Raw genomic sequence first — 20,414 nt, 5'->3', positions numbered from 1 at the left:
TGAGGTCCCACTACCAAAAAGCCCTCATCCCTGGTACACTGTCAGACTATACATTCTTCTTGCCCAGTTCTGTTTACATTGACTAGCAGCAGCTCTCCAGGGACTCAGTCAGAGAGGGGCCTTTCACATCTTTTCAAGCTGGAGATGCTAGAGGTTGATCTTCCACATGTGCACTCCCATTGTGCACTCCCATTGAGCTATGGCCACTCTTCAAGATGGGAGCTAGACAGGTTTCTATGAGAGCAGGTGGTCCATCTCACACCCTTATCAGGTTTGGCCTGACTTCAAGGCAGGCTTCTGTTGGAAGAGTCTGACTGGGTCAAAAGAACCAGAGGCAGCAGACAGGCTAGGGTAGAGCACCAGCTAAGGTAGATAAAGAGCAGAAGAGGAAGAGGAAGAGGAGGAGGAGGAGGAGGAGGAGGAGGAGGAGGAGGAGGAAGAAGAGGAGGAGGAGGAGGAGGAGGAGGAGGAGGAGGAGGAGGAGGAGGAGGAGGAGGAGACAGGCAAGTGCGCAAGTACCAGCAAGACAGACAGAGGCGTAACTAGGGGAAATGGCGCCCGGGGCAAGCACTGAAATGGCGCCCCCCGCGCCCCCCCCCGCGCCACAACATACTACATTATACTTAGGTTTTTCCTCACAAGCGCCCGCTGCCGCCAAGCCAGGCCACTGACTGGCCGCCAGGCGCCAGCAAAGCAATGGGGGGGGCGCGGGCGGCGCGGAAGGGACCGCTCGTGGGGGATGGGCTGCCGACGTGCTCCCTTGACTGCTGCAGCGCTGCTGCACTGAGCAGGAAACATTTGTATTAACAAAAAATTAAAAAAAGATTTAAAAATTTTTTGTCATGTCGGCGCCCCCCATGTGACCAGAAAAGATGGCGCCCGGGGCACATGCCCCCCCTGCCCCCCCTATAGTTACACCTCTGAAGACAGATCAAGTCTGTTGCTCATATTGCATAGCCAAGTCTGGAACAATGGTTATATGGGGCTAGCTTGACTCCAATTGGTTCCTCAGGTCACCTGGCTTGCAGTACCAGTTTCAGACATTATGTGGGGGTGCTGCATTGTGGCAGGCAGTGAGCTCATGATTCTGCCTGGGAGCTGCTATAGTGGTTCAGGGAAGAGTAAGGTGCCAGAACCCTCCTGCCAGAGCTCCTAATTTAAGACCTTGCACCCTGGCCTCAGCTACTTAGGGATGTAGGTCAAAACCAGCACTTTGAATTGTGCCCAGAAACAAACTGGAAACCAATGAAGTACTGGTGAAATATGCAGTTGACTCTTGTTTCCTGTAATAGATGCTAATAAGCCATGGTCATGATTTTAATCACTAGTGAAATTTAGGATCTTAGTTATAAGAAAAAGTAATGTTTATTCACTAAATCCACAATTTTTCAATCAAAGAATAGATGAAGGGGTGGATAAATAATATACTAAAAAGGTTGACGGGACTGGTTAAATGGCAGGCCTATTCCCTATTGAACCCACAAACCAGATTGCCTTTCTCTCTTCTCTGGAGCCCCTGTAACAAGTCTCAGAATCAAGTAGCCTTCTTTTGAACTGCTTCCAGTCAGCTGTTGGTTTTCACAGAGCCAGAACAAGGCATTTGTGCACCCTAGGCAAAGTTTGAAAATTACACCCCCAATGAAAGTATGTAGTGGTACACAAGTTTGACTCTCAAAAGTGGTCCCCAAATTGCACCTGAGATTTTCTGCCCAATTTGTCACCAACATTTGAAGTTGGGCAGAGAGTCTCAGGAGGACGTTGGGAACTAGCGTGGGAGCCAGAGGTTGATGGGTTCAGACAATATGCCCACCAAGAATGTGTACTCTCTGGTACCCATTCATTCCCCTCTTTCTTACTTTTGGGCAGTTGTGTGAACCAGCCTATATACAACAGGGTCTTGCTATTTCTTCCTGCCATAAACAACATATTTATAGCTTTCTTGAGAAGCTGTCAGATGGTACATACATTTCAGGCTCTAGAGTTACTGCATTACTGTTGAAAGGAGGGTGAGGTGTGTGGGGTTTTTGTGCGGTAGTCCACCTTTTGTAATGGTTCCAGTCATTCCTCCCTCCCCCAATACAGCAAATTGCCAAATATCCAGGTGGTACTGCCCACTGAAAGGCTTTGGGTCTTCAGTTTAAGATGTGAGAATTGAAGCATCACAAAATATGTACAACAGAAGGAGGAATTTTCTGATACTAAAAATATGTCTATAACGTATAACACTTCATAATTAAAATGGTAATTGGGTGTGCCCTAATGCTTGCTGCACCCTAGGCAGCTAACATGCTTGCCAATCCCAGCTCTGACTTCTCAGCTAGTGGCTGATGGTTGAGCACCTAAGATTCCCCTGTCAAGTTTTCATTTGCTGAAGACTAACTAATAAGGCAAAGTGTCTGGGCATGACACTCAGCTTCCTGAAGACATACAGACTAGACCCACATGACTTGCTCCCCCTCTGCCTTCCCCATAGAACAGCTCCAATGCCCTCCCACTCTCCTCCCTGAGCTGCTTTCTTCCCAGTTTCACCCCAAACACGCTCTGACTCACCCTGAGAAACTGGTCAAAACAACCCCCTCTCCTTGGAACCTTCAGCCAGAACTAGCCAATCATAGTCCAGTTATAACTCTTTAACTTCCTCTCTGGAGTTCCTCCAATTGATCTTTCAGGATGCTACCAACCAACCCCCTGAGTTTTTAACAGAGCTACTGCTGGTATGTTTCTCAGACTATGGGAAACACCTATATAGAGCAGCAACGATAGATACTGAAAGGCCTCATCTCATACTGCGTGGGAGATGGCAATGGTAAATCCCTCCTGTATTCTACCAAAGACAACCACAGGGCTCTGTAGTTGCCAGGAGCTGACATCGACTCAACGGCACACTTTACTTTACTTTACTGTCTAGTTCTAGACAGAACTAGAACCAGCCAGCCAAGTAAACAAACCCTTCACTAGATCTGTTCACCTGGAGAACAGATATAGATAATAATCAGATATAGATAGATAAATCTAACCATTTACCAACATTATCATATAAATAAAACAATCAGAGGAGAATTTTCCACATATGCACAGTTCTAGATGCTTCCAAACTTGTGAAAGTGTACAAACTTCACAGGCAGCCCCACATGAAGTGAAATAGAGTAGTCTAACCATGATTATTTCTAAAATACTCCTGATTTAATCTCAGAGAAAAATAGTTCCATGGACATCAGAGAGAGAGGACTTTCTCTCTGAGTGGATTCTTACTCTGGATCTTTGAGAACCTGCTTCCCAACTTCAGTGTTTGCTGTGTGTCAAGAAACAATTTGTTACTGATATTGCATGACTCTGGCTCTAATACAATATTTACACAGTGATGTATGTGGCAGATGGTGAGATAACAATTAAGTAATCATTTACATCTGACGTCTTTCTTTTGTTTTGTTTATGCTAAAGGTTTGGGTTTTACCCCACTCCCCAAGAGAATGTTTACTAAGTTCATAATTCCATACAGAATTAAATAACTTAAAATACCATTTGTATGCCCAATATCAATATTGCATTTGTCCAAAGCAATACTGCACTAGAAATAGAGCACTGGATTGGTTGAATTTTTTTTCATGAACATACTTGATAGAAATAATAGCTAAATTAACTTATATTTCTAGCCTAAAGGTTAAGTGTGCCATCAAGTCAATGTTGACTCCTGGTGCCCACAGAGCCCTGTGGTTTTCTTTGGTAGAATACAGGAGGGGTTTGCCATTGCCTCCTGTGCAGTATGAGATGATGCCTTTCAGCATCTTCCTATATCATTGCTGCCCAATATAGGTGTTTCCCATAGTCTGGGAAACATACCAGTGGGGATTCAAACTGGCAGTCTTCTGCTTGTTAGTCAAGCATTTCCCCGCTGCGCCTTATTCTAAAATCTAGGAGTGATAAACAACAGTGAATATCTTGATTCAGAGATTTGTGCATTTAATATAAGGCTATTTCTGTGCTGCTGTGACTTGTGACTCCAAAAGCATTTACCTGCGTGAATGGATAAAAGGTTGGAATCTAGGCCTTCCATTTCCTTTTCTCTTTGATGAGGATGTAGGACGGCAGGTGACCATCATGATCAAAGCCAATGCTGCTAACTAGTAATTTCTTCAGTGATGTTTGCACAGTTCCAAATCCCATGTCAGAAGCTATCTATGCATCCTGAGTGCTGAATGAAGAGACCCAGCCCTGGGAATCATGTGTGCCACTTAATTTTTGTTCATACACTTCTTAATTCTGAGGGGATGCATGTGCAGGAACTTGCTTCCATATGCTCATTGCTCTTTCTGGATCAACCCACCAAGGAAAATATAAAATATTCAATTCAAATTAGTTTGAAACCACTCAAATGAAACAGATGCTAAACCCCAAACCATCTGCTGACTTAAGCTAGAAAAAGCTCCCAACAAAAATAAAGTTAATTTTAAAGCATTACATAGTCTTGGACTGAACGTTAGTGTAATGTGGTAGTTAAAGGAATGTGCTGTGAGCTCGGAAGTCCTCAATTCAATTTCACCCCAGCCCTAAATTCACTGGCTGACAATCTGAATAAATTTACTAGAGGAAGTCCTATTGTGTAACTCCCAAGTAGTAGTATTGAACAATTTAATCATCATGTCCGCCACTGGATGGCTTTATACAAGTCAGGATGCTTCAGCTTTAATAAAAGGACAATTTCCTGCTGCATTCATCATCTTGTGATGAATCTCAATTACCATGCTGACCATGCAAATGGCCACTGCTCATGCACAAAGGCCATGTGCATGCTAGCGTCACACAGGGACAGCTAGGAAACACCCTGCTGGCACACGATCATAGCTGGGGGGGCAGGGAATGCTGCGATTATGGAAGTGTCAGAAAACGGAGTAGGAGCAGGTATGGACCAGTTTTCCTCCATGTTAAAGGGGCTGGTCAAGCCCTCAGTTTTAAAGGGATCTGCTACGATTCGTACACCAAATCGCATTTTGAGCACATCCCTAGTCCTTACTTGCATCCATCACTTTGTCTTTACCTTTAAAGCTCCCCCGGTCTAGTCCCACCTTATCTTTCTGCCCATTTCCCCTCAGAAAGCACTGTCTGTGACCTTAATTTCTGCCATCTTCTTTTACCCCAAGGCCTTCTCTGCTGTCTACTAGCTGTATCTATTCTCCCTTGATCCCCATTATGGCTGGAAAACCCTTCCATGAGACCTGCATCCCAAGATACAAACAGGGATGTATGAGTCTACAATGTATAAACAAACTACAATGTATAATAATTACTTTTCTTTTCCCTCAGTTAATTTTAGAACCAGACTACAAGGTAGGAGGGGGAGTCTCCTCCTGTAAGCTCTGAAAATGAACTGAGCTTTTCAGTACATTTAAAGCCTGTTTCCCCAGTTCTATCCCTTCTCCGCTACTGCTCCCAGCAACCCCAAACCTAATCATTGGCTGCTACTCTCATTCCATGATCTTCAGCACTGTGTATCATTTGCAGTGGGGATGCTCACAGAATCTGGTTTCACCAGATTTTTTTTCATCCATATTCAGATGCTTTTTAAAAAGTGCCACTCCCTCATGATTATGGAAGTTCCCACCATTTATTATTTATTTATTTATTTATTTATTTTTATTTACCTTGTTTTTATAGTGCCTGATTTGTACATCTCTAGGCGGTGTCCAAAATTTAAAACAATATTTAAAAATCAACACAAATTAAAATACACAAAACAATAAAAACAGTAGCATAAAACAGATACACAATAAAAACAGCATAAAACAATTATTAAAACAAATTATTAAAATTAATTCTAATTAAAAGCCTGTGAAAACAGGTGAGTCTTGAGGGTCTTCCTGAAAACAAAAAGAGATGGAGATGCTCTTATTTTCACAGGGAGCGTATTCAGCGTTCCAAAGCCATGGGGCAGCCACAGAGTAAGCCCGGTCTCTGGTCGCCACCAAATGAGCAGGCGGCAACCATAACCGGACCTCTCCAGAAGATCATAACAGGCGGCAGGATTCTTGACAAAGGAGGCACTCTCTTAAACAGCCTGGACCCAAGCTGTTAAGGGCTTTATATGTAATAACCAGGACTTTGTATTTCAACTGAAAGCATATTGGCAGCCATTGCAGTTCTTTTAAAACTGGTGTTATGTGGTCCCTTCATGTGGTCCCAGAGACCAATCTGGCTGCCCCATTCTGTAGCAATTGTAATTTACAGACTACATACAAAGGCAGCCCCATGTAGAGTGCAATACAGTAGTCAGGTCTGGAGGTTACCAGGATATGTACCGCAGTTTTACGGTCATTTACCTCCAGAAATTGAAGTAGCAACAGCACAGCAAGTGGCCAATGGCACCATCATGGAAATGGTGTTCCTCTATTCAGACAAATACCTCTATAGGCATGAGTGGTGAGGCATGACAATGATTGAAAGGTAAGGGGTGAGATTTCTGACCCATTTGCACCACTGTACACAATTACAGTGGCACTTTAAAAAAAAAAGGAAGTCTGAATAGGGCTTTCCTTGTTCAATATTCCAGAACTAGAACTTGTTCCTTGTTCAGTATTCCAGATCAGAACTTGCCTGGCAGGGAATCAGTCCCCCTGCCCCCCAGAATCTTGTTCCAAGCCCATAGCCTCTTTAAACCTCCTATGTAATTCAAAGAAATACTGAAACTCTTCTCACAATCAGTGAGAAGAGCTTCTTGGCAGTCTGAGGGGAGAGTGGGTTTGCCTGACCCTCCCCACAATCAAGCACTCATCTGTTGCTGGGTGGGCGGATCGGCTGCCTGGATGAGTGGCAGCTCTCTGCACCTCACCACGTCTCACTTGGGCGCTCCAGGGGTTGGGTGCGGGGAAGCGCCACTGTGTGGTGCCCCGCCCCAGAGCCCCAATAATACACCCCTCCCCCTGGAGCCTCCCCAGGGCCAGACTGGGGCACTGAGAGGGTGGTGGAATGTATTTTTAAATCAGCTTTTTAAAACTTGTTTTTAAATAGTTCTGAATATTTAATTGTTGTTTTATGATGTTTTTAATTGTTAGTTGTTGTTTTATGTTTTATAATTTTTGTTTTAATGATTAAGTGATTTTAATGGTGTTTTAATGTAAACCACCCTGAGCCTTTTGGAAGGGCGGTATAAAAGTTTTAATAATAAATAAGTAATAAATAAAATGTGGGGAGGGGCCAGGTTTTGAGCAGAATGGGTAATTAAGGATGGGGGTTGAGGCACAGGGGTGGGGTGGGGCAAACTGGGAATATGCCCTGTTGCCCTAAGGGCAGTCTGAGCCTACTTCTCACAACCGATCGGAAGGAGAGGAGGTGGGGCTCTCTGGACAGGGAGGAGGGGGAAGGGGAGCCAGGCAGCTGGTGTGGGGAGAGCCCAGCAAGCACAGCAGGGCGCACCAGGCAAAGGTGCACTGGGAAAATGCCCTGCTGCTCAGTGAGCCAGTCCGAGCCTGAACCTCCCTCCCCCCAACTGTGTCCGCCATGACTGCGAGCAACCACAGCAAACACATGAATGCAAAGACCAGTTTGGGGGCACACTCAAACCCAAACCTCAGTTACGCGGTGGGTTACTTAAGAGGGCTCGTTGCTGCACTGCCGCCAGGAGTTGTGCGGCTCTCAGCAATTCTCACAAGCAGCAGAAACTGGGCTGGGCTCCCTTAGCCCGGTTTCTGCTGTGTGTGTGAATAACCTCACTGTATTACAGAGACACCACAATTCTGGCTCACTTGCATGCCATGATCCCTAGCTACAGGTGACAACCAGGGACATTCAGAAATCCAGAGTCCTCATAGAATTATTTCAAGATTCTGACACATGTCCTGTGTCCCAGAAAATGAAGATTAAATCAATTTTCAACATCTGGAAATCATAGTGTTCTCTCCCCTAAGGAAATGAACAACCTAATATTAGGTCAAGAGACACAGACATTGTAAACATGGTAGAAGTGGTTTGAGCTAGGGATGTGCATTCATTTCATAAATAATGAAAAGAGGGGAAAGGATGTGGCCTATTCATTTCATTCATTACTATTACAGAAAGAAATGTCAGAGTTCTCGAACAGTTCTGAACGTCATTATTCATCCAGAACTCACTCCGAGCCACTTTAGATTTCATTTTCCACTAACAGAATCGGTTAGATGGAAGAAGTGGGGAGATGCAGCAAAGGAAGGGATATTGACACTGTGAGCTTCAGCTCAAATCGTGGCATAGCAAGGCTGAAGTGGGCCTTGGGACAAAAAGTGGAGCTGGGTCCCTGCTTTCTTGTTCAGAATTTTTGTAGCTGTAGTAGAGAGGCATGGAGGGGAGAGAAAAATGCCAGCTATCACCCAGAGGGAAGCCTCCCTCCCTTGGGGGATATTTGTTCCCCCTTGTTCAATTGTATCTGCAACCCTAACCAGTGGTGCCCTTACCCCTGGACTTCGGGGCCAAAGTCCAGGGCCTCCACAAACCCTGGGGGCCTTCAAATCCTCTTTAGACTATCCCTGGTGGTGTGGTCATTGCTGGCCTGCACTGTGCCGGGCAGCCGAGTGTGATTATGACCTCTGCCTGATGCTTTAGAGACGGGCGGGGCGGGCGGGAGGAAAATGTGGGATGGGAAAATGTTAAATTGTGTCTTGAAATGTTTCTGCTACCCCATATTTGCATAAATATACCCTCATGTGTTAAAAATACTGTGTTTGTCACGGTGTGTGTGTGTGTGTGTGTAGGGGGGTGATGCTTAACTTGCAGTGGGAGGGGAGCCTCCAGCAGGGTGTGTGTGTGCCTCGAAAGGCCTTTAGGACTCGGATCCAAAATTACCTAAGCGCATCTCTGACCCTAACTCAAATACACTTAACAAAAACTCCCAATAGGTTTCTAGTTCCATTCTAATAGGCCTTCTTTCCACAAAGAACCATCAATTCACAGTGGCAAGGAGAGAGACTTATGGAAGTCTGTAAAAGAGGACATTTGCAGCTTGTTTCTTGCCTGTGTGAATTCTTTCTCTTTTCTCCTTCCCTATAGTTTTTAGATCTATTTACAGTTAGTTTAGATAATAATTAATCCACGTGTTTGTATGACTTACAAACTGATAAACTGGGAACCTGTTTCCAATCTGTCTGAATCTGGCAGGTCTGATCCCTTGAGAGGGTTGAAAATACCATGCTAACTTAATGGAATTCAATGAAAAACATAGACATTAAAGGCAACAGAAGAGCACTTGAGCTTCCAATTGAAATCACTGGGAAATGAAGAAGCATTGAAATAATGAAAACAAATGAAATTCTAACAAAAATAAATAAGGTTTTAATAACAAAAATGAAAGGAATAACAAACAAAAAAATCTGTTCTCACACATCTCTCACTTGAACACATTCCAAGGAATTTGTTTTCAGGGCAGAGAATAGCCTTATTCACTTGTTTGATGCACATACTATCTGTATACAGTGCACACATGTACAGATCTGTATACATGTATATACTTATTCACACATGATATTTGGCACATGTGCAGTGGTGCACTTCTTATGTGTACCCTGCATTTGAGGGGGTCTGTACCCAGATTCCTTTTAAATGACATGTACAGTCATTCAAATGACATGTACAATCATTCATATAAAAACATGTATATGTGTACAAACATTTGTATGCATGTAGAAAGTAATGTCTGAATAGAGCTAATGTATGTTGAGAAACCTCTTCTGCTAGGTTTAGAATTACTGTCTATCTTCATCTTCGGTTGGTCTTCATCCATTCTCAGCATCGATGTTCAATCTTTTGAAATATTTGTTGATTTCTGTGTTATGATAAAGTGTATTATGCCAGGCCATCCATCCAATATTTTAGGTGTTTTTAAAATCCCAATATTTGTCATTTAGCTTTCCTTCCTCCTTATAACTATTTTAACACAAAAACGCCTTTTCTTCCTTTAGCCAAAAGAAGAGGCTTTGAATTCAATCTGTCATTTCAACAAGGTTATGGAATCTATAAGATATCCCATGACAACCACCATAGTGATGATGGCAACTCGATATCTTACCACAGTTTGCTCAATTACGATTGTGAGAATATAAAAGAAACTCAAAAGGATAGCAGCAAAATCGAGTTCAGCACCATTTCCTTGGAGGACAGCTCCATGTGTCAAGATACTGCCAAGTGCAGAAAAACTGTTGCAACAGACATGAAACAAGATCTTGGCAAGGATAAGATAATGGACTGCCTGCTTTCTGACAAAATAGGAACATATAAAAGCGAAGAGGGCAGAAATCTTGAGAAGAGCACTTTTTTTGAAGGACAAGAAAGAAGGCTTTCTCACGAGGAGGGCCGAAAACCAGAACTCTCAGACTGGGAATGGTGCAGGAGTAAATCTGAAAGGACTCCTCGACAGGTACTTCACATTGAGATCTAAAATCCATTTATATTTATTTTATACACTACTTTTTCGTCAAGGTTGGATCAAAACAGCTTACAATTAAAATCCACAAACGGTAAAGGCTGACCTACTGCACAAACTTCCACCTGCCTTTTAGCAAAGCATGCACATAATTGTGCAAAAGTGTTCTTGCACAAACATGTGAAATTGTGTGAACATATTTGCACACTGGATAGGCATCATTTTAAAAGGCCGTCCACAGCATGTCCCCATTTGTGCAATTTCATCTGATTGCACAAAGCCCTCTTTCGCAATTGCGCACATCCTCCATTACAAGACAGATGGAATTTTGCACAATGTATCAGCCACAATGTATTTGGGTTATGTGAAGGTGTTTATGACAGTCTCTTCTGGTCCCTGGAAGTTGATGCTCATGACTTGGTTCCAAACTGAGAGGGCAGAAGCAGCTGTAGATGGGCTCAAGGGTTGCTGGTGGTAAAGATGCCAACCTATCTTTGGAGCAGCTCTTCCAATATGGAGCTGTCTTTAATATCTTACAGCCCTGCTAGTTGGTTGGTTTGCATCTGATTTATAAGTTTTCCAAGTCAAGCAGTCTGGAAACACTTCAGTTCTCTTTATTACTAAGATTTATATGAAATGCAGTAACAGCCTCATCTACGATTCGGTCAAGCCAGTGTACTTCAATTTAGTGAAACGTTTTCCTAATTACTTCGCTAGCATTAAGTGAAGCCAACCCTCGTCTTGCCCAGGGTGAAGCAAGCTACTTCAGGCAGTGAATTTGAGGGTCATTTGTCAGACTTGCTTCCTTACTTCCTTGTAAGTGCACTTGCTTGATATCCTTGCATTTGTATAGAGACAAATCAGTGGAAAATGGAAATTTCACGTTTGGTCCCGGATGATGAGGGAAAGAGGAAAGATTTGGGCGTGGGGGTGTGTGGAGTATATGGTTTTAATAGAAAGAAAAAGACTACAATACATTGCATCATCCCTCTAGCCCTGTTCAAACATTATATTGTACATGTGATGGCACACATGTACATGTTTTGGTGTGAATGATTGTACCTGTGTTCATTTTAAAAGTGAACCTGGCTACAGGCCCCATGAAATGCAGGATATAGACAGAAAGTGTGCTGATACAGGTGTGTGCAACGTAAGACGTGGAAAACTGTACATGTGTGCATGCAAATCTGTATGTGTGTACACTGTACATACAGATTGCACATGTATTGAACATAATGTGTGAACAGGGCTCCTATCTAATCTCTTAAATTCAGTTTGATCTGAACCGGCCCGGTATGACTAGTTTGAGCTTGAACTGGACCAGCCCCACAAAAGGGAGGCCAGTCCGAGTTCGAAATGAACCAGGTCCAGCTTGGATCGAACTGGTTCGGCCCAGTTCAGCCCTGTTTGGGATGCTTGTAAAGGGGAATCTAATAAGGATTCCCCTTTACAAGCAAAGTGGTATCCTAACAACTGAAAGGGGGTTGGTTGAAAGGGTGGGGGGCAGGCAAGGGGGTACCATACCCACAGCGGCGGCAGCTCCTTGGTGGTAGTGGGTTGTCAGCAGCTCTTCTAGGCCTCATCAGTGCTCCCCCCACTGGCAGGGGCCCTTTGCATGACCGGTAGTTTGGTTCAAATTCAGTTTGAATTCAGTTTGAATTCAAACTGAACCACCGAAACTGGTTCCATGCACACCCCTCGTGATCATTATATTTCCTTTTGGTTCTGCTGTTTCAAGTGTGTTCAGGGACACATACGTATTTACATGCATCACCCCACTGCTTAAGCAAGCTGAATTGTTCATTCAATAATCTATTTCAGTCTCAGCTTCAAAAACTCTAGTTTAAATGGAATATTATTATTATTATTTCTTGTTTACACAGTCAGACAGGTGTTATTGACTGGTTTGTTTTATCCAGACATCGAGTCCTTCCCAAGGACCTTGGATGGCTGGGTTTTATTGTCAATTGTTATAGATATCGTCGCAGAATATAGGCTGTTCCCAGTAAAGCTGCTTTTTGTAATTGGCTGATGGTGATTTCTGTGGCCCCTATGGTGTTGAGGTGCTCTTCAAGGTCTTTTGGAACTGCACCCAGGGCGCCAATTACTACTGGGATTATTTTGGTCTTTTTCTGACACAGCCTTTCAATTTCAATTTGTAGATCTTTGTATTTGGTGATTTTTTCTATTTCTTTTTCTTCTATTCTGCTATCCCCTGGTATTGCTATGTTGATTATTTTCACTTGTTTTTCTTTCTTCTCGACTACAGTTATATTTGGTGCATTGTGTGGCAGATGTTTGTCTGTTTGTAGTCAGAAGTCCCATAGTATTTTTACATCTTCATTTTCTTCAACTTTTTCAATTTTATGGTCCCACCAATTTTTGGCTACAGGTAGCTTGTATTTTTTACAGATGTTCCAGTGTATCATCCCTGCTACTTTGTCATGCCTTTGTTTGTAGTCAGTCTGTGCGATCTTTTGACAACAGCTGATTAGGTGGTCCACTGTTTCATCTGCTTCTTTACAAAGGCAGCACTTGTTGTTTGTGGTTGACTTTTCTACTTTTGCTCTTATTGCATTTATTCTTAGTGCCTGTTCTTGTGCAGCCAGTATTAAACCCTCTGTTTCTTTCTTCAAGTTGCCATTCTTAAGCCATTGCCAGGTCTTGGTGATGTCTGATTTCCCACTTATATTGTGCAAATATTGACCATGCAGTGGCTTATTTCTCCATTTTTCTGCTCAGTTCTTGACTTGTTCTTTCTTGTAGGGCCTGCTTTGTTTGATTGGTGTTGAATAGTTTCTTGTTATTGACCATTTGAAGTGCATCTTCTTCACTGTCCCTTATATATTCTTTAAGGCCTTTTTTCTCTTCCTCTGCTGTTTGATGGACTTGCAGCATTCCTCTTCCACCTGAGCTGCGAGGGAGGCATAGCCTATCTACATCACTGCGGGGGTGCAGAGCATGATTGATGGTCATGATTTTCCTGGTCTTACGATCTAGCGTCTCTAGCTCTGCCTGGGTCCATTCTATTATTCCTGCAGTGTATTTGATAACAGGTATAGCCCAGGTGTTTATGGCTTGTATGGTGTTCCCGCCGTTGAGTTTGGACTTGAGGATTTTTCTAACTCTCCTGATGTATTCACTTCCAATTTTTCTTTTAACTTCAGTGTGTGCGATGTTATCAGCCTTGAGAATGCCCAAGTATTTGTAATGTTCTTTCTCTTCCAGGTTCTTGATCTTGCTTCCATTGGGTAGTTCTATTCCTTCTGTTTTTGTTATTTTTCCTCTGTTCATTATTAATACAGCACACTTGTCTAGTCCAAACTCCATTGCTATATCGCTACTGAATATACGGACAGTGTTTAGCAGTGATTCGATTTCTGACTGGGACTTTCCATACAACTTCAGATCGTCCATGTACAGCAGATGGTTGATTTTACTTGATGTTTTAGATGTTTGGTATCCGAGGCCTGTTTTGTTCAGTAATCATGGCGATTACAAACAACAGGGGGGATACTGAGTCCCCTTGGAAAATGCCTTTTCTAATGCTAACCTGTCCAAGTGTTGTTGTTGTTATTATTATTATTATTAATTCGATTTCTATACCACCCTTCCAAAAATGGCTCAGGGCAGTTTATTTAGAGAAATAATAAATAAATAAGATGGATCCCTGTCCCCAAAGGGCTCACATTCTAAAAAGAAACACAAGATAGACACCAGCAACAGTCACTGGAGGTACTGTGCTGGGGGTGGATAGGGAATAATAAGTAAAGTGTGCTGTCGAGTTGGTTTCGACTCCTGGCGCCCACAGAGCCCTGTGGTTGTCTTTGGTAAATATAGGAGGGGTTTACCACTGCCATCTCCCATGCAGTATCTCCCTTTCAGCACCTTCCTAGATCACTGCTGCCTGATATAGGTGTTTCTCAAGCATGTGATGGCTCCATTTTCTCCATTGAGCAATAGTATTCTGATTCATATTGCCCTTTACATGATTTACATGATGACAGTAAGTAAATGCAATCATGTGCTGGCCAGATGGAGAGGTGTTTTATTTCATCGCTGCAGCAGTTTATATGCTTTGGCACACTCTTAATGGTAGGAATTTGTTAGGAGACAACCTGCTTTCTGTCATATCTCAGTGATTTTCTATAACCCTCTTCTCCAAAAAGGTCCTAATTGCACATTATTTCCAATGCATCCCTGGCCCTTGCACGCTTGTTTTATTTTTTCCCTAAATACAGGATGGCAGTTCATCCAAAGGTTAGGTAAAGAAACAGCCTCTGGAGGCACCTGTGCAATGGGGTAGTGAGGGCGAGCATCCTGCCCCACCTCCCACCTCCAGGTATTGACACTCACCAGCACCTAGGCACCTTCTTGACTCCCCCACCCATTTCTGTCCCTACCAACAGCAGTGTCAGGGTGCAGAGACAGCCTGCTCTCACATGCCTGCTTCACCCTTCACCATTGCCAGGATGGAATTTAAACTGTAGATCTGCAGCAAAACAGGCAAAAAGGGAGCTTCTGGTTAAAATGGATGGTTAAAATCCATCCTGGTGATTGGGAAGGGCAGAGTGGGCACTTGAGGGAGGTGGTGCTGGTCCCTCCCCCTGACTCTGCTATCAGCATCAGGGGGTGTGGCCAGCAGTGCACAGGCCTTGCCTCAGGCAGTGCTGGCATTGTTTAAACGGCAGCTATAGGAGAGGAGCGACTTAATGGTGCAGCGGGGAAGTAACTTGCCTAGCGAGCAAGAGGCTGCTGGTCCGAAACTCCACTGGTACTTCCACCCTTTTTGTGTCATCCAATTTGGAAATGTCAGGTGGAGAATGTGGTGTTTCCTCCACCACCCAATATTCACCCAACATCTGTAACTAAGAGTTGAAGTTGGGCGGAGAATGTTGGATGATGGAGAGACTCCAACATTCTCCACCTGACATCACTGGGTTTGGATGACACAAAAATGGGTAAAAGTACCAGCTCAAATAGCCACCTAATGGTGCATAGGGGAAATGTCTTGACTAGCAAGCCAGAGGCTGCCAGTTCGAATCCCCACTGGTATGTTTCCCAGACTATGGGAAACACCTATATTGGGCAGCAGTGATATAGGAAGATGCTGAAAGGCCTCATCTCATACTGCACAGGAGATGGTGATGGCAAAACCCCTCCTGTATTCTACCAAAGACAACCACAGGGCTCTGTGGTTGCCAGGAGTCGACACCGACTCAGCAGCACAACTTTACCTTTATAGGGGAGAGAGTGAACTGGATCAGGATCATGGGGTGGGGAGGGGGATTAATCATATGCCCCCCATTGCCATCTTTACCCAGATTGGCTGCCCATGGCTGCTCTTTGCCCTGGAAGGGATGTTGCCATCGGCAACAGTGGTTGGCTGCTACAGGAAACAGGTGATGGACTAAATGGGCCTTTGAGCTGATCCAGCAGGGCCGTTTTTGTGTTCTTTTGATGGTTAAATATTGAGAGAGGTAATGCAGATGAAAAACAGTTCATGCTCAACAAAAGAGGGGGAACTGGACTTCATTGCGCTGAGCAGAAATGTTATCTGCCAACCACTCAGTGGGTTCGTGGATACACTGCTGAGAAAAAAGAATAATTAAGGGTGAAATGCTAAATCCTTTCTGGGAATACATGTTGGAATCAACATCTACCTCTGCAAAGAAAGCCAAAGTGAACATCAGGTGTTTTTACATTTATCCCCCTTATAAATATTGTTTGCATTCCACTTTCTGCGTGTTAAGTTCTGAAAGGGCATGCCAGGGCAGATGGCAACATTCAGAGGCAGAACTCATGTCTATTTTTCTCAGATTTTGAATACTCTACAGATATCAATGCCTGATGGAGGAACCTGAGCTTATTTTGCCTCTTGGCCATCCATCTGCCCTCCTCTTACCCATCAGGGGGTCAGACCAGGGAGAGGGGGCAGGTGCCAAGATCTTGGGACACCAGTTCTGTCTACTGCACTTTTAGTCAAATAATTTGAGTCTTCATTTGATGCAGCTAAAACCTCAGAAAGATAATTTGCAGTGTTAATTTAAAAGAAAAAACCACTCCTGATATTTCTGTTGATTGCTTTGGATGGGACTGAGTGACTAATTAGTTCCATTATCATACAAAAATGCATTCAAATCAAGAGGTCATCTTTCTACATGAAGACATCTCAGCAGGTTTCATTGTTGACAATTAAATCGTATAACAGGCGAACTCGATGATATTCTGACTGGTTCCCTTGAATCACATGCAGGAGTGTGGGTAGGCATGCCCATAATTCCCCTCCATCTGGTGCACCTCCTAAACTAATCACATCACAGAAACTTAGGAAGATGCCTAATACCAAGTCAGACCACTGGTCTATCTAGCTCAGTACTATCTACACTGACTGAGAGCAGCTCTCCAAGGTTTCAGGAAGAAGACTTCCCCAGCCCTATCTGTAGATGCCAGGAATTGAACCTGGAATCCTCTGCATGCTAAGCAGATGGTCCACCATCGAGCTAAGGCCCATCTCCATCACACATGGTGGTGGTGGGGTGATTCATCCAAACCAGGGGAGGCAACTTTAGCTCTCTATATGTTCTTGAACTACAACTCCCATCATCCCTGTACATGATCAGGTGAATGATTCACCAAGTGGGCAGAAACATGCGCACTCACAGACCTCCTCAAGCAGTTAAAGAGAATCACTTGGAATATTGTCCAAACCATCCCAAATTTTCATATATATATATTCTCTAAGGCATACCTGTAGCTAATCCCATGTGTGGCAGCTCTTGCGAGAGTTTGCAAGCAGCTGCTGGGAGTCACGAGAACTGATGAGGAAGGAGGGAGGGAGGAGGAGGAGGAGGAGGTGCCATTGGGACAAAGCGTCCGAGCCCCTGACCCTTCGTGCTGCTGGCAGCTGCCAGAAATCATGTGGATGGGTGATTCGCCCATCCAAGAAGAGAAGAGGGATCATTGTTGGGGAGGTAAGTGCAAGCAGCCTTCCTCCCCACTCTCCCTTGAACTCTTTCTCACCGATCATGAGAAAGGGCTCATTAAATAAAAAATATTCATGTCATAGAAAAACTTATGAATGTTCCTTAACTTGGACATTCATATATAGAAGATCTTTTCTATTATATTAATATTTACCAAACCTTCACAAAGTTTGTGAAGAGAAACCATTCCACCCACAAAGTTTCTAGTAATTTTCTGCCTTCCCTTAGATGGGTAAACATTCAGTTAATTTCAGCATTTCAGTCAATCTTTGTACTTTCAGTGACGACTCTATCAATGAGAAAACAGATTGATCTTAACAGCTATGATATTTGCCTGTATCAACAGTTCCAGATCAATTCTTGATGTTATTTCTGAATGATAATATACAAATACTTAGTAGAATCAGGACTGAGCATATGGAGAGCACTGTTTATCATTACACCCATTGCATGTACTAATTTACACCCCAATCTTTGCACAACCCCGTCAAACATGCAAGAAATTGGCTTTAGATTGTGCACATTTCCAATATCTATCATTTCAGTTTGTATAGATCTTAACAAATAAGTTGTTATGCATCATCAATATCTAGGGGAGATTTTCACGATCACCCAGGGCAGGCAGGGAGGGCACGGGGGTAAGGCTGCTTTTCACTTACCTGCCCCCCAGATGACCAAGCAGGTTGGCTTCAGCACACCTCTCGTGCACCCACACAGACAGCCCTGCTCCATGCAGCTCCATGAAGCAGGGCTGAGGGATCTAGGGCCAGGAACTTGTTGTTCCCACCTCCAGGCATCCTTCAATGCAATACACAACACGCATGTTGCATTGGGGTCCCTCCCCCTCAATGGGCACTCTATGCATCCATCTCTGTGATTCCTCAAGCTACCTGCTGCACAAGGAATCACATGATTCCTGGTAGCTGGGTTGAGAATGCAAGAGCACTCTTAACCTCAGCTAAAGGCCAGAATTATTAAGAGGGTTAGGCGGGAGGGATCTGCGAAGATCCTGCCGCTTCTCATGAGCAGTCTAACCCTGCTTGCGGCAGCCCAGGCATAGTTAGACTGGTCATTAGAAAAGCCTCCTTGTTTTATAGTGGTTCCCTTTTATAGTGGCACATGGATAATATATAGGTCATTTAGTGCACAACATAGGAAGCTGCCATATACTGAGTCAGACCACTGGTCCATCTGGCTCAGTATTGTCTACACAGACTGGCAGCAGCTTCTCCAAGGTTGCAGGCAGGAATCTCTCTCAGCCCTTTCTTGGAGATGCCAGGGAGGAAACTTGGAATCTTCTGCTCTTCCCAGAGCAGCTCCATCCCCTAAGGGAAATATCTTACAGTGCTCACACATCAAGTCTCTCATCCTTATGCAACCAGGGTGGAACCTGCTTAGCTAAGGGGACAAGTCATGCTTGCTACCACAAGGCCAGCTTGCGTCTCCTTTATTAATAGATCATTTTATCTATTAATAAAATAGAAACAATGTAAAATAGGACTAATAAGGTGAAACAAATTAAAAGACCAGGATGAACCCACAATTATTTTTTTTAAAGTTTCAAATTAAAAGTTATTTAAAAAGTTAAAAACTGAGAATATTTTTTCATTTTGTTTTTACTTTGCTGTTTTCCAAATAGTAGCTCAGGGCACTGTTGTCATGCCCTCATGCTCTGTCAGATCACGGCATCTGTCTGTAGGCTTTGTTGGCTTCCTGAATCTTGTAATAACTGCCATCCTGCCACAATTCTGATGTCTGTTCTTTAGAATAAAATGGGGGAAGGAAGATAAATATATATATATTTGTGAGTGCTAAAAGCAGAACTGACTGCTGGACCCTTGGGTTATGGCAAGAGAGATGAACTGAGTACTTCCAGGCAATTCATCATGGTTTTATGGCTCCTGTAAATTCCAAAGTATGTGGCATTTCCCCTCTTGCCAATTCTTAACAGTTCTCTATTTTCCAATTTTTGACAAGCGTCGTGGAGGGAAATGAGAAGCTCAACCTTTAGTTGCATGCAGAAACATTACTCTGCTCTCAAACCCAAAGCAAATGGATAGCGAGCTGCAGTGGGGAATTCGGATAGGTATTTTCAAGACATCACAGAAATCACGAATAAGGAACTGTGTCCTGAAGCCTCCTTGCTTTTCGAGCTTGAATTCCCAGGCTGCATCAACAGAGGCATAATGTTCAGACCAAGAGAGGTTAAAATTCTGCTTTAGTCTGGACTGGACTGGTAAGACCTCATCTGGGAGATTGCGTCCAATTCTGCACCCCACATTTTAAAAGAAGGTTGATCAATTAGAATGAGATGAAAAGACAGCAAAGATGGCAAGGAGTCTGGAAGCCAAGTGCTATGAAGAATGGCTGAAAGAGCTGGGTATGTTTTAGCCTGGAAAAGATCAGGCTAAGGGGAGCGCTCTTCAAATATCTGAAGGGCTGTCACATAGAAGGAGGAGTGGACTTGTCCTCTGTTGCTCCTGTGGGCAGGACTTGAACCGGGGGGTTGGAATGACGAGGAAGCAGATTCAGGCTAGACATTAGGAAGCATTTCCTGCCTGTAAAAGCTGTTCAACAGTGCAACAGTCTGCCTCATGCAGTGTGGGCTCTCCTTTGCTGGAGGGTTTACAAACAGGCTGGACAGACATCTCTCAGAGATGCTAGAGCAGTTACTGCACTGAGCCAGGAGTTGGAAGAGGAGACCTTCATGGAGCTATGGCTCTATGATTCTAGTTTCCATTTCCATAGACTTGATTTCCAGCAATTTCTGTTCCTTGCTTTTTCAGATCCGATTTGAGGCTGTTTTCCTTTGTAATAAAATAAAATAATAATAAATCATCTTTATTTGTTAGCCTCCCCATAACAAATTGTTCTCTGTGTGGCTCACAACAGAGGATTAAAACATACAATAAAAACACATTAAATCATAACAGACAAAAAAGAAGAAGAAAATACAAAATACAAAACAAAGCAGCTTAAAAACTCATTTTAAATTTTGTTTAAAAATCAGGTCAATCTGAAAATCAAAATTTTAAAAGCCTGGGTGA

General features: G+C 43.5%; 1 protein-coding gene across 1 annotated transcript in view; it reads left to right on the top strand.

Annotated features, from left to right (window-relative positions):
* Positions 1 to 20,414, top strand: part of GPR149 (G protein-coupled receptor 149) — a 65,762-nt gene that overhangs the window by 8,365 nt on the left and 36,983 nt on the right. Inside the window, exon 3 of the mRNA XM_053312891.1 lies at positions 9,921 to 10,375. Coding sequence (XP_053168866.1) covers positions 9,921 to 10,375 — 455 coding nt within the window. The remainder of the gene's footprint in view (positions 1 to 9,920; positions 10,376 to 20,414) is intronic.

Source organism: Hemicordylus capensis, chromosome 3 (assembly GCF_027244095.1).
Source record: "Hemicordylus capensis ecotype Gifberg chromosome 3, rHemCap1.1.pri, whole genome shotgun sequence".
NCBI classification, from domain to species: domain Eukaryota; kingdom Metazoa; phylum Chordata; class Lepidosauria; order Squamata; family Cordylidae; genus Hemicordylus; species Hemicordylus capensis.
Note: the sequence above shows the minus strand (reverse complement) of the source record. Positions and strands in the feature narration are given on the sequence as shown.